Raw genomic sequence first — 14,900 nt, 5'->3', positions numbered from 1 at the left:
TAACTGGTGTGAGACGGTATCTCATTGTGGTTTTGATTTGTATTTCTCTAATGATCAGTGATGAGCTTTTTTTCATGTTTATTGGCTGCATGTCTTCCTTTGAGAAATATCTTTTCATATCCTTTGTCCACTTTTTGATGGGGTTTGTTATTTTTCTTGTAAATTTGTTAAGTTCCTTGTAGATTCTGGATATTAGCCCTTTGTTAGATGGGTAGATTGCAAAAAGTTTCTACCATTCTGTAGGTTGCCTGTTCACTCTGATGATGGTTACTTTTGCTATGCAGAAGCCCTTTAGTTTGATTAGATCCCATTTGTCAATTTTGGCTTTTGTTGCAATTTATTTTGATGTTTCAGTCATGAAGTCTTTGTCCAATGCTTGTTTCCTGAATGGTATTGCCTAGGTTTTCTTCTAGGATTTTTATGGTTTTGGGTTTTACATTTAAGTCTTTAATCCATATTGAGTTAATTTTTACATAAGGTATAAGGAAAGGGTCCAGTTTCTGTTTTCTGCATATGGCTAGCCAGTTTTCCCAGCACCATTTATTAAATAGGGAATTTTTTCTCCATTGCTTATTTTTGTCAGGTTTGTCAAAGATCAGATGGTTGTAGATGTGCGGTGTTATTTCTGAGGTTTCTGTTGTGTTCCATTGGTGTACATATCTGTTTTGGTGCCAGTAGTATTCTGTTTTGGTTACTAAATCCTTGCAGTGTAGGTTGAAGTCAGGTAGCATGATGCCTCCAGATTTGTTCTTTTTGCTTAGAATTGACTTGGCTATATGGGCTCTTTTTTGGTTCCATATGAAATTTAAAGTAGGTTTTTTTCTAATTCTGCAAAGAAAGTCAATGGTAGCTTAATGGGAATAGCATTGAATCCATAAATTACTTTGGGCAATATGGCCATTTTCATGGTATTGATTCTTCCTATTCATGAGCATGAAATGTTTTTCCATTTGTTTGTATCCTCTCTTATTTCCTTGAGCAGTGGTTTGTAGTTCTCCTCTAAGAGGTCCTTCATGTCCCTTGTAAGTTGTATTCCTAGGTATTGTATTCTCTTTGTAGAAATTGTGAATGAGAGTTCACTCATGATTTCAGTCTCTGATTGTGTATTATTGATGTATAGGAATGCTTGTGATTTTTGCATATTGATTTTCTCTCCTGAGACTTTGCTGAAGTTGCTTATCAGCTTAAGGAGATTCTGGGCTGAGATGATGGGGTTTTCTAAATGTACAATCATGTCATCTACAAACAAAGACAATTTGACTTCCTCTCTTCCTATTTGTATATGGTTTATTTCTTTTTCTTGCCTGATTGCTCTGGCCAGAACTTCCAATGGTATGTTGAATAGGAGTGATGTGAGAGGGCATCCTTGTTCTATGCCATTTTTAAAGGGAAGGCTTCCAGCTTTTGTCCATTGAGTATGGTATTGGCTATGGGTTTGTAATAAGTAGCTGTTATCGTTTTGAGATATCTTCAGTCAATATCTAGATTATTGAGAGTTTTTGACATGAAGAAGGGGTATTGAATTTTATTGAAGGCCTTTTCTGCATCTATTGAGATAATTATGTGGTTTTTGTCATTGGTTCTGTTTATATGATGGATTATATTTATTGATTTGTGTATGTTGAACCAGCCTTGCATCCCAGGAATAAAGCTCACTTGATCGTGGTAGATACATTTTATTGAGGACTTTCACATTGATGTTCGTCAGGGATATTGGCCTGAAATTTTGTTGTTGTTGTTGTTGTGACTCTGCCGCGTTTTGGTATCAGGACGATGCTAGCCTCATAAAATGAGTTAGGGAGGAGTCCTTTTTTTACTATTGTTTGGAATAGTTTCAGAAGTAATGGTACCAGGTCCTCTTTGTACCTCTGGTAGCATTCAGCTGTGGATCATCTAGTCCTGGGATTTTTTTTTTTTGGTTGGTAGGCTATTAATTACTGCCTCAATTTCAGAACTTGTTATTGGTGTATTTAGGGATTTGACTTCCTCCCGATTAGTTTTGGGAGTGTGTATGTGTCTAGGAATTTATCCATTTCTTCTAGATTTTCTAGTTTGTTTGCATAGAGGTGTTTATAGTATTCTCTGATGGTAGTTTGTATTTCTGTGGGGTCAGTGGTGATATCCCCTTTGTTACTTTTTATTATGTCTATTTGATTATTCTCTTTTTTCTTCTTGCTAGCAGTCTATCTATTTTGCTCAACTTTTCAGAAAACGAGCTCCTGAATTCATTGATTTTTTGAAGGGTTTTTTGTGTCACTATCTCCTTTAGTTCTGCTCTGATCTTAGTTATTTCTTGTCTTCTGATAGCTTTTGAATTTGTTTGCTCTTCCTTTTCTAGTTCTTTTAATTGTGATGTTAGGGTCTCAATATTAGATCTTTTTAGCTTGCTGATGTTGTCATTTAGTGCTATAAATTTCCCTCTAAACACTGCTTTAGCTGTGTCCCAGAGATTCTGGCATGTTGTCTCTTTGTTCTCATTGGTTTCAAAGAACTTCTTTGTTTCTGCCTTCATTTTGCTACCCAGCAGTTATTCAGGAGCAAGTTGTTTAATTTCCATGTAGTTGTGTGGTTTTGGGTGAGTTTCCTGAGTTCTAATTTGATTGTACTGTGGTCTGAGAGACTGTTATTCTTATGATTTCTGTTTTTTCTTTTTCTTTTTATTTTTTGCATTTGTTGAGGAGTGCTTTACTTCCAATTATGTGGTCAATTTTAGAATATGTGCTGTGTGGTACTGAGAAGAATGTAGATGTCTATTAGGTACACTTGGTCCAGATCTGAGTCAAGTCTTGGATATTCTCGTTAATTTTCTGTCTCATTGATCTGTCTAATATTGACAGTGTAGTGTTTAAATCTCCCACTATTATTATGTGGGAGTCTAACTCTTTTTGTAAGTTGTTAAGAACTCACCTTATGTATCTGGGTGCTCCTGTATTGGGTGCATATATATTTAGGATAATTAGCTATTCTTGTTTGATTACCATTATGTAATGCCCTTCTTTATCTCTTTTGATCTTTGTTGGCTTAAAGTCTATTTTATCAGAGACTAGGATTGCAACCCCGGCTCTTTTTTGCTTCCCTTTTGCTTGGTAAATGTTCCTCTGTCCCTTTATTTTGAGTCCATGTGTGTCTTTGCACATGAGATGGGTCTCCTGAATACAGCACACAAATGGGTCTTGACTCTATCCAATTTACCAGTTGGTGTCGTTTAGCTGGGGCATTTAGCCCTTTTACATTTAAAGTTAATATTGTTTTGTGTGAATCTGATTCTGTAATAATGTTGCTAGCTGTATATTTTGCACATTATTTGATGCAGTTTCTTCATAGTGTCATTGGTCTTTATATTTTAGTATGTTTTTGCAGTGGTTGGTATTGGTTTTTCCTTTCCATATTTGGTGGTTTCCTCAGGATCTCTTGCAAGGTAGGTCTGGTGGTGACAAAATCCCTTTGCATTTGCTTGTCTGTAGAGTATTTTATATAAAATTTATTAAAATTAGCTGGGCATAGTGGCAGGTGACTATAATACCAGATACTCAGGAGGCTGAGGCAGAATTGCTTGAACCCAGGAGGCAGAGTTTGCAGTGAACTGAGATTTTTGCCACTGCACTCCAGCTTGGGCAGCAGAGCAAGATTCCATCTCAAAAAAAAAAAAAAAAAAGAGGAAAATACAAGAAGGATATATCATCTAGACAGAAATCAATGACAAAATATGACTCCAAATGAGTCATATTTTTTACCAAATATTAGGTAACAAAATAAGACTCCACAGTTTTAAGAAGGTTGAAATTATATCAAGTATCTTTTCTGACCACAAAGGTATAAAAGTAGAAATGAATTATGGGAGAAAATTTGAAATATTTATAAACGTGTACATTAAACAACATGCTCATGAATAAATAGGTTAAAGAATAAATAAAAAGTGAAACAAAAAATCTTAAGAGAGATGAAAATGAAAACACAACATACCACAACTTACCAGATGTAGCAAAAGAAGATCTTGGCAAGAGGAAAGTTTATAGTAATAAATGCCTATATTAAAAAAGAAGAAAGAGCCCAAACTAACAGCCTACTGTTACATTTCAAGAAACTAGGAAAAGAGAAGAGCAAAGTAATCCCAAAGTTAGCAGAAGGAAGAAAATAACAAAGATCAGAGCACAAATAAACAAGAGACTAGAAAACAATAGAACACATTCCCAAAACTAAGACTTGAGTTTTTGAAAAAATAAAATAATTGACAAAACTTTGATAGACAAACTAAGAAAAAAGAAGACTCTAATAAAGTCAGAAATGAAAGAGGAGACATTACAATTGATACTACAGACATACAAAAGATCACAAAAGAATACTACAAACAATTTTACAACAACAAACAGGGCAACCTAGAAGAAATGGTTAGATTTCTAGAAACATAGAAAGAATCAATCAATCAAAAAAAAAAAAAAAGAAAATCTTTGCAGACTAATAATGAGTAAGGAGGTTGCATCAGTAATACAAATCTCCTACCAAAGAAAAGCCTAGAACCTGATAAGATCTTGTGTTCATTGTTTGGGAGAATTAGTGTTATTAAAATGTCTGTACTACCTAAAGTGATACACAGATTAAATGCAATTCCTATAAAAGTTCAATGGCCTTCTTGTTTCACAGAAATAGAAAAAGCAATTTAAAAATTCATATGGAATGACAGAAATGCTAAGTAGCTGAAGCACTTTTGAGCAAAAAGTACCAAGCGGGAAGTATCACACTACTTGTTTCAAAATATATTACAAAGTTATAGTATTCAAAACAGAAATGTACTGGCATAACAACAGACACATGGGCCAATGTAACATTATAAAGAGCCCAGACATAACTCATGCATTTGCGGTTAATTGATTTTTGCCAGAGATGCCAAGGATAAACACACTGTGGGAAAAGGACAAATTTAATTAATAATGCTGGGAAAATTAAATACCCACATACAGAAGAATGAAATTGAACCCTTATTTCACACCTTATGCAAAAATCCACTAAAAATGGATTAAAGATTGAAATGTAAGACCTGAAAATGTAAAACAACAAGAAGAAAATTTAGGGGAAAATGTCCTTGAAATTAATCTTGGCAATAATTTCTTGGTGATGATCTCAATAGCACAGGAAACCAAAGCGAAAATAGACAAATGAGATTACCTCAAACCAAAAAGCTTCTATATAACATAGTAAATAACAGATTGAAGAGACAACCCAGGAACTAGGAGAAAATATTTACAAACCATACGTGGCTAATATACAAAATATTTAAGAAATGAAACAACTTAAATTTGTTAGCAAGAAAACAAAGAACCCCATTTAAAACTGAGCAAAGGACTTGAATGGACGTCTTTCAAAAGATGACCCAAAAGACTAACAGGTATATAAAAAAAATTGCTCAACATTGCTAATCATCAGGGAAATGCAAATTAAAATCGCGATGAGATATTGCCTCATACCTGTTAGAATGGCTATTATCAATAAAATAAAAGTTCAAAAGTATTGGCAAGGATGTGGAGAAGGGAATCCTAATATACTAATGGGAGAGGTGTAAATTAATACAGCCATTATTGAAATCAGCATAGAGATGCCTCAAAAAAACTAAGGATAGAATTACCATATGATTCAGCAGTATATTTCTGGGTACATAGCCAAAGAGATTGAAATTATTATGTTAAAAATATATTGGTAGATTTTCCTGTAATTTGTTCTTAATGTCTCTCTTTGAAGAGTGGCTAGAAACTCTAAGCCTGCTCCGATGGGCTCCAGTGAAGGTGGTTGTGGTAGTGGACGTTTTCAGTGTTCTTTTCATGGAATATTTCTTTATACTCATAGACAGCTAATGCCTAATTGTCCTGGTTATGACCAGGTGTCTCCTCACTGGAAACTTGTTTACACTGGCAGAGACCCTTGTGGTTCTTGTCTGACTAGTGTCCCGTTCATTTCTACCAAGATAACCATTCTCTAAGAGAGCCTTGTCCAGAAAAGAAGTTATTTTCAGGTGTATCAGTCAGGTGAGACACAGAGGAGGCAAATCAAAAAAACACATAATAGAAACAGTTTTATTACTTGAAGATCCCAGAGAGAAGAGGGCAGCTTGCCTCACAGGCCTAATGGGAGAGGGGGCAGCCCTCAGAGACATGCATGCCCAACCAGTGGGTGGGTAGCAATAGAGAGCGAGTGACAGCCCAGAAGGCCAAAGACTTTATTGGGGTTTAACACAGCATTACCCAAGCAGGGAGTAACTGATCGGTGGGTTTAGAGCAAGGAGGCATGAGTTATTGGAAGCTATGTTGTATTGAGGGGTGTTCACTGCAGCACATCTGCAGTCCAAGTGGGGTGTGGGGGTCAGTGGGATAAGTCAAATAGGTTGTTTCTAGGTGTCCTACAGGGAGGTGGTAACCAAGAGGCCAAGTATCTGGATTGACCACCTTGAGAGACTGGAAAAAAAGGAGAACTGGAAATTGTGTTAAGGGTTGTACCCCTTTCTTGTGACTCTAGTTCTTGATTTTATTTTAAGATACAATGAGAATACGTCACGTTTGAAGTACTGAAAGGTATATAACCTGTGGTGTGCACAAATAAACTCGCTGCTCAGGCACTGCCCGGCCGTCCTCCAGACCCCACTGTCTATCTGTCTTTTCTTCCGCACACTCTCTCTTCCAGGTTGAGGACATCTGAGTGGGGTTGAGGCTCTCTGCTGGACAGAAGTCCCCCAGCAGACGTGCTGGTTCCCCACAGGTGACTAAGCCCTGCTTCTGATATGAGAAAGTTTAACTTATATTGAAAATGAATGCTGAGGCAACATAAAATCATAAGAATTCACTACAGATATCTCTGCACTACCATGCTTATTGTAGCATCATTCACAATAGCTGAGATATGGAAGGAAATTAAATGTCCATCCATTAATGAACAAATGAATATAAGAAAGTGATATTATGTGAGATATATGTATCACACGATCTATATAAAATGGAATGCTATTCAGCCTTAAAGAAAGAAGGAAATTCTGTCTTTATAACAACATTCACTAATCTGGAGGACATCATGCTGAGTGAAAGAAGCTAGGCACAGAAATGCAAATACCACATGATCTCACTCACACGTGAAATCTAAAAACGTTTAGGTCATACAAGTGGAGAGTAGAATGGTGGCTACCTGGGGGGCAGTGGATGGGGAAAGGGGAAATTTTAAAGAAGTAGATTTTAAATGTTCTCACTATAAGAAAATTAAGTATGTAAGATGATGACCGTGTTAACTGGACTTAATCATTTCATATTGTACATAATATACCAAAATATCACATTGTATCTAATAAATATATAGAATTATTATTTTTCAATTAAAATAAAACAATAAAATATTAGAATAATATTTAATATTTTTTAATCTTTTGCCAGAAAAATGTTGGAATTGATTTTAAAAGTCAACTGGGAAGGCATAAATAATACAGGTCAATCTCAAAGAGTACCTCATTAATAAGGAAAAGATACATAGTTTAGTTTTAGTCTTTATGTATTCTATTTCTTTTGAATGGCAATCAATCGCTCCTTTTTTTCCAGTTGTCTTGTAAATTTGACCCTTAGCCCCATGGGAAACTGAAAAAATATCAGACGGCTCAGTAAAATTTATTCCCTTTATTTTAAATATAACTCACAGAATCTTTTCCCATGTTTGTTGATGATAAATTTACTGTCATGTCATCTCAGTAGGACTATAACGTCATGCTGAAGATATGTCTGTGAAGAGTTTTGTACTGAGAACGTCACACCAGGACAACGCCTCGAAGGGCATTGATTGCAACCTTGGGATTTATACTCCCAAAGGTCCCAGTCAAGGAAAGAGTATCTCATTATTCTTTTTGTTTTCATAAAGCTACCATTTACACTGGGATAAAGGGTCCATCCCCTGATACCTTGAATGCCCTGAAGTATTCCCACATTCTGCTAAAAAGCAAATCTTTTGGACAAACTCAGGCTCTCTTTTCTGTAGCAATGACAATCAGTTATTTCCAGACTGTTCTCCCTAGTTAGATTTAAACACTGGCAAAAATGTCATAAGAAGGCAATCAGATTGATGTTTTTAGGTTGTATAAAGAGAGCCTTTTCATCAGTTTATACATGATGAGGTCGTAGACCATGAAGAGAGGGACGGAACATGGACAAACACAGGAAGGTCAGTACTGAAAGAAGTTGGTGCACTTCTTAAGAGGTGGACAGTTTCCATATTTAAAAATTGCAAAGTTTAGATTTTACATGTTCTTACTACAAAATAATGATGGTTGTGAGGTGATGCATATATTAACTAGCTTAATATAATCATTCTATAATGTGTATATATATATCAAAACATTACAATGTACTTCATAAATACAATTATTACTAGTCAATGAAAAATTAAAGAAAATAAACCAGATATAGTATAAAGGAGTGGATATTACATAAATTGGGAAAATGTCTCTTAGTAATAATTGGGGAAAGAAGAGATACTCAGCGATCCATTTTCTCTATAGTGTTTGATTTAAAAGAATAGACAAGATATTTTATTCCGTAGCTCATGGAAGCTACATAGGATAGGGTATTCATTTCCCTCTTTTCCACTAAGAAGAAAATAGAAGCGTAAACTTTTTTCTACATGAGTTCTGGTTATTTTTTTTTTTGTCCCTTATTTTCTATCCCTTATATCGACTCTGGAAGAATGCTGAAAGATAAGTCATACTAGAGAAAAATATCAGATTCCACCTTTTAATTACTGTAGTAAGGAACTCAGGCAGCTGCATTTGGAAAGAAAGTTATGCCTGCGTTCACAAAAGTATCCACAGTGTTTGAGTTCGAGTGTCATATGGAATCTTACCTTTCATCCTAAGGAGATTTAAAAAATATTTTTGGAATTTTTCCATGATTTCTCAAAAGGCGAATGATCATCCATTACCAATGACATGGAAAAGTGTACAGTTCTATAGGCAGGAGCAACAGAGAAATCCTTTCAGGAAAATGCTAGCCAAGGAAAATAAATTGGCTTTAGTCACTGATTTTTTTTGAAAATTAATACATTTATATATCTTTTATGTTTTATTACAGCAGATATTAAACTTAGTTTCTGCCCTCCTAGACTCACAATAATTGAAAATGACAAAAGGCCAAAGGGACACCATGTATCGTCAGAGGGAGGATGAAGCCTTCAAGGGATGTAGGGAGTTGACTGCAGGTACGTCTTTGTACCTATCCGGAGCATTTGCAAAGACTTGGCCCAAGTGCAATGTTCCTAGCTCTCCAGCTGTAACTCAATTAACTAGGCAATCCCTTACATCTTTTTCAAGAGTCAACATTACAATATTTGAGTTATTAAAAGGTTTTCAAAACACTGAAGGTGAGTCGGGTGTAAATAAATTTGTCTTTTGCCATAAGGAAAAGTTGGCTTTGGCAGGAAGGGAGCAAAAGGGGGATGGCAATGCTATTTAGGAATATTGGAATGCTGGGTGCCTGTATTTTATTGCCGAAACTATACCATGAAAAGTGTTTTTGGCTGGGCCTGGTGGCTCATGCCTGTAATCCCAGCACTTAGGTGGGTGAATCATGAGGTCAAGAGATCAAGACCATCCTGGCCAACATGGTGAAACCCCTGCCTCTACTAAAAATACAAAAATTAGTTGGGTATGGTGGCATATGCCTGAAGTCCCAGCTACTTGAGAGGCTGAGGCAGGAGAATCCCTTGAAGCTGGGAGGCAGAGGTTGCAATGAGCCAAGATAGTGCCACTGCACTCCAACTCTGTCTCAAAAAAAAAAGTGTTTATTTTTCTCATGAAAGATTGACAATGTACAAGAGAAAATAAGCAACTGAAAATTAAACTGTCAGAGCATATTTGAATTTCTTCTTTATTTTTTAAAAAGAATAACTACAAGATGAATTTTCTGGATTTTGTACATTATTGACATATTGTTGTCTACTAATATTAGTTCATGTCTACTCAGAAGCTCCATTAAAAATTGTATAAAACCCAGAATATACAAATTACAAATTGTGACTCAGAATTTAAAATATACTTCATTATTGACCTAAAGCATATAAGAGTTTGTGGACACTGTGTTTAAGTCTTCTTTTTGTCTAACAATCCTGTTATACAGTCTTTCAACTTCAGATACCACATTCAGAGCTCCTCCTCACTGCTGTGATCCGTACACTCTCCCTTTCTCTCTTACCCTCCTATGTCTTTGTTAGACTCTATTTTTTTGTGTTTCAATAATAATTATATTCCTATTTAACTTTGGAAGCATTCTATTACTGACATCTCTATTCCATTTTACCTTATCAGCTTTGCTTATATTGTGAATTTTTATAAGTTGGTGCATGTATGTGCATATGACTGTTTAAACCTTCATTTGCACATTATTTTATTTGTCTAGAAATGAACTGCTAGCATAAATGAATAGCATTGAGTTCTTTCTATAATCATACTGAATTATTTATTTTCAGTCAATATTAACATTTTAAAGTGACTACCTAATTACTTTTTAACATGGGAAATTTCTATCTGTAAGTAGATTATGAAGACTGTAGTTATTCCTTTCTCTGTAACTGCAAATTTGGAAATAGCCTGAAAATTAAAAAAAAAATCAATTTAACTTTTTAAAATAAAAAAATTATTTTCATAAATGTTGTTTTTCTGCTGATAGAATATCTTAGTCTTCATTTATCCAAATGTTAACTCAGGGATGTATAAAAGAACTCAGCAACTTGAAAAGCTATTGGTTGTATCCACAGCTGGACAAATATCTCGAGGAAGCTTAAAAAGGAAACTGTATAAAAATTATACTGCCAGTAAACACTATGAGGAAGTGGGATACTTTTTCCTCCAATCTGTTTGCAAGTGAGTGGTTGACAATGCATGGACAGGCTTTGAGTTTATGGGATTTTCTTTTTTTTTTGGGATGGAGTTTCGCTCTTGTTTCCCAGGCTGGAGTGCAATGGCACAATCTCGGCTCACCGCAACCTCCACCTCCTGCGTTCAGGCAATTCTCCTGCCTCAGCCTCCTGAGTAGCTGGGATTACAGGCACGCGCCACCATGCCCAGCTAATTTTTTGTATATTTAGTAGAGACGGGGTTTCACCATGTTGACCATGATGGTCTCGATCTCTTGACCTCGTGATCCACCCGCCTTGGCCTCCTAAAGTGCTGGGATTACAGGCGTGAGCCACCGTGCCCAGCTATGTGATTCTTTCTTTAGGTGTAAGGGAAAAATGAATGATGATGAAAAAAAATGCAAGTTCTGTAGACTTCTTTACTCTACTTGGATTTTCTAATTGGCCTCATCTGGAAGCAGTTCTCTTTGTGGTTATCTTGATCTTCTACTTGATGACACTGATAGGAAACCTGTTCATCACCATCCTGTCATACCTGGACTCCCATCTCCACACTCCCATGTACTTCTTCCTTTCAGACCTTTCATTTCTGGATCTGTGCTACACCACTAGCTCTATCCCTCAGTTGCTGGTCAATCTCTGGGACCCAGAAAAGACCATCTCTTATGCTGGCTGCATGATTCAACTTTACTTTGTTCTTGCACTGGGAACCACAGAGTGTGTCCTATTGGTGGTGATGTCCTATGACCATTATGCAGCTGTGTGTAGACCTTTGCATTACACTGTTCTCATGCACCCTCATTTCTGCTTGTTGGCTGTGGCTTCTTGGGTAAGTGGTTTTACTACGTCAGCGCTTCAATCCTCCTTCACTTCTGGGTACCCCTGTGTGGACATCATCAAGTGGGTCACTTCTGTGAAGTTGCAGCACTTCTGTGATTATCATGTGTTGATACCCATGCAAATGAGCTGACCCTCATGGTCACGAGTTCCATTTTTGTTCTCATACCTCTCATCCTCATTCTCACTTCCTATGGTGCCGTTGCCCGGGCTGTACTGAGGTTGCAGTCAACTACTGGGCTTCAGAACGTGTTTAGGACATGTGGAGCCCATCTTAGGGTTGTATCTCTCTTTTTCATTCCGGCCAAGTGCATATATCTCCAGCCACCATCAGAAAATTCTCCTGATTGAGGCAAGTTTATCGCTGTCTTTTATACAGTAGTCACACCTAGTCTTAACCCTCTAATCTAGACTCTGAGAAACAAGGATGTAAGAGGAGCAGTGAAGATACTAATGGGGTGGGAGTGATCCTTTCTACATGTGATATTAACAGTATAATGGAATATCTCCTCACAATGATTCATCCATCTCTTTATTTATCAACCATTCTTTTATTTATTCACTGTGAGCACTTGCTGAGCATGTACTTTAACAAGGTCATGGAGTGCCTGGTAACAGGTATAAATAAAACACAGTAAGCATAAATACCATTCACTTGTGGAGAAAACAGCTATGTAAAATCGAAGGAAAACATCTATAGCAATGTTTTTCCATGGCACAAACCTAATGAATCCAAGACAGACTTTTCCTGATTGAAAATAGCATGAAATTTGTTGTAAATCTTGATAAAAGCAGAGTTATAATTCCTAGGAAAAGATAATACTTTTATTTTTTTAAATCTCTAGAACATGTCTTTAATTTCTTGCCTTTTAGGCAGAATGCTTTTGACTTCTATCTTTAGTTAAATACACAGCAAAATACTTTAAATCTTTTTCTCCAACACCGCTTGTTCTTTGTTGGATAGTAAATTTTGAGAGGAATTTTGGTCCATATTCTTTCATATCCAGTATCAATCGTAAGATAATAAGTTTTATGAATTGTATCAAGAGAGGCTTTGAAGCAGTGTAGAAGTTGGCATTTGAGATCCCTCTTTCTTGCAAGGCAGTGAGAAGCATATAGGAAGTGACAAGAGCTGGTAAAGCTGAGCTGTGTGTTTCATAAAGGAATGGTCATCACAGGCGAGGCATACTTAGGTGAAGTAAGTGATTGGAGCAACTGCATAACCTAAGGATCTATGGAGAACATTTGAGGCAAATAGAGAGCTAGGCTCTGAAAATGACTTCAAGCCAAGGGATGTATGAAAGGATTATGTGAAAATATACTGGAAAAATTTTATGATAAAAGCTGTTATGTGTAAAATATTAGTTTATTTTTAAGCTTGATCTAATTTGAATATTAATGATTACTAAGTCAATATGAATGTCAGTATATGTGTTTCAGATAAAGAAATGTATTTTATAGAAGTTATCATTTTGTTCTATATATTATTGTCAACCATCTCCATCTGAAATAATTGTACTATACATAGAGCAGTTTAAACTGATAGTCATATTCAAATGACTAAAGGAGAATTCAGTATTAAGTAACATGCTTGCAATGCCTGAGTTTTCTCTGTAACTCCAGTGTCAGCTCTTGCTTTTGAGGCCTGTGAGATTTAGATATGATTGATTCACACGCTACTTCCTAAATTATGAAAATAAAAACACATCCCAGAACTTCCCTCCAATTTCTAATGTGACTTGCAATTGCATTGATTCTGCTGACTTTTCCTTCTTTCTGCATCTGTGACTCTTCCTTTATTTCTAACGAGGCATGAAAAATATGAGGTATGTGCCTTTGTCCTTAACCTTACCCAGGAAATGAAGAACCAAGAATGATGTACATAAAATAACTTTCAGTAAGCAATTGGGATCACATAGGGTAAAACATCACATAAAAACAAACTTTTAAAAACTTATAGAACATAGCTTAGCTTTGAACTATTTTCTGCTATGGAAATCTTATGATTCAAATCACTTCCTGTAGCATCCTGGTTTCTCACCTATGAAACCCCCCCCCCACATCTTTATAATGGATAAGTGAAAAAATTGTACTTATTTTTGATATACAGCATAATATTTTGATATATGCATAATTATACAATTATTATTCAAGCTAATTAACATATCATTAACTCACATACTTACCTGTTTTGTGGTGAGACATTTAGGATCTGTTATTTTAACAGTTTTCAAGTATGCAGCACAGTGTTATTAACTATAGTCACCATACTGTAAAATAGATCTCTTGAATTTATTCCTTCTGAAACTTTGTACCCTTTGACCAACATCGCCCAATCTTCTATATCTCTCTCCACTCCTAAGCCCTGACAAGCATCATTCTACTACTCTGTGCTTCTGTGAGTTCATTTTATGTAGATTTCACATATAAGATCATGCAGTATTTGTTTTTCTGTGCCTGGCTTATTTTACTTAGCAAAATGTCCTCGGGTTTGCCATGTTGTTGAAAATATTAAGACTTCCTTCTTGTGTTAAGGCAGAATAGTATTCTATTGTATATATATACTACACTTTCTTTATTCACTCATCCATTCGTTGACTCTTAGATTGATTCAATACCTTGGCTATTATGAATTTCCTGTCATAAAAATGGGAGTGCAGATAGCTGTCCAACATAGTGATTTAAATCTTTTGTAGATATACCCAGAATGTATCCAAATGGATCATATGGTAGTTTTATTTTTATTTATTTATTTTTTTTGAGGCAGAGCCTCACTCTGTTGCCCAGGCTGGAGTGCTGTGGTGGGATCTCTGCTCACTGCAACCGCCACCTCCCAGTTTCAACCATTCTTCTGCCTCAGCCTCCTGAGTATCTGGGACTACAGGTGTGTGCCACCACACTCAGCTAATTTTTGTATTTTTAGTAGAGATGGGGTTTCACCATGTTGACCAGGTTGGTCTCGAACTCCTGATTTCAGGTGATCTGCCTCAGGCCTCAGCCTCCCAAAGTGTTGGGATTACAGGCATGAGCCACTATATTTGGCCCTATTTTTAATAGGACCTTCACAGTGCTTTTCGTCATGTGTATCCTAATTTACATTTCCAAAAACAGTGTATAAGGATTCCCTTTTCTCCATATTCTTACCAACACCTATTATCCTTTGCTTTTTTCCATAAAAGACATTCTAATAGATGTGA

The 14,900-nt window shown here is 36.1% G+C and overlaps 2 protein-coding genes across 5 annotated transcripts in view; both read left to right on the top strand.

Moving 5' to 3' along the window:
• Positions 1-14,900, top strand: part of LOC118152723 (uncharacterized) — a 131,823-nt gene that overhangs the window by 40,984 nt on the left and 75,939 nt on the right. For 3 of the 4 annotated variants that reach the window (XR_013534720.1, XM_078370553.1, XM_078370551.1), the window contains exons 1-2: positions 7,465-8,181; positions 9,118-9,213. The exons of the other annotated variant lie outside the window; for it this stretch is intronic. The gene's annotated coding sequence lies outside the window, so the exon portion shown is untranslated. Of the gene's footprint in view, positions 1-7,464; positions 8,182-9,117; positions 9,214-14,900 lie in introns of those variants that run through there. 4 annotated transcript variants of the gene reach the window in all.
• Positions 11,245-13,013, top strand: LOC100393980 (olfactory receptor 2J3). Its single transcript, XM_008993752.5, is given in 3 exon segments — positions 11,245-11,255; positions 11,257-11,732; positions 11,735-13,013. Coding segments are annotated over 3 exon segments (924 nt in total). The 3' UTR covers positions 12,172-13,013.

Source organism: Callithrix jacchus, chromosome 4, assembly GCF_049354715.1.
Source record: "Callithrix jacchus isolate 240 chromosome 4, calJac240_pri, whole genome shotgun sequence".
Classification (NCBI taxonomy): domain Eukaryota; kingdom Metazoa; phylum Chordata; class Mammalia; order Primates; family Cebidae; genus Callithrix; species Callithrix jacchus.
The sequence above is the reverse complement of the archived record's forward strand: the minus strand, read 5'-3'. Positions and strand labels throughout refer to the sequence as shown.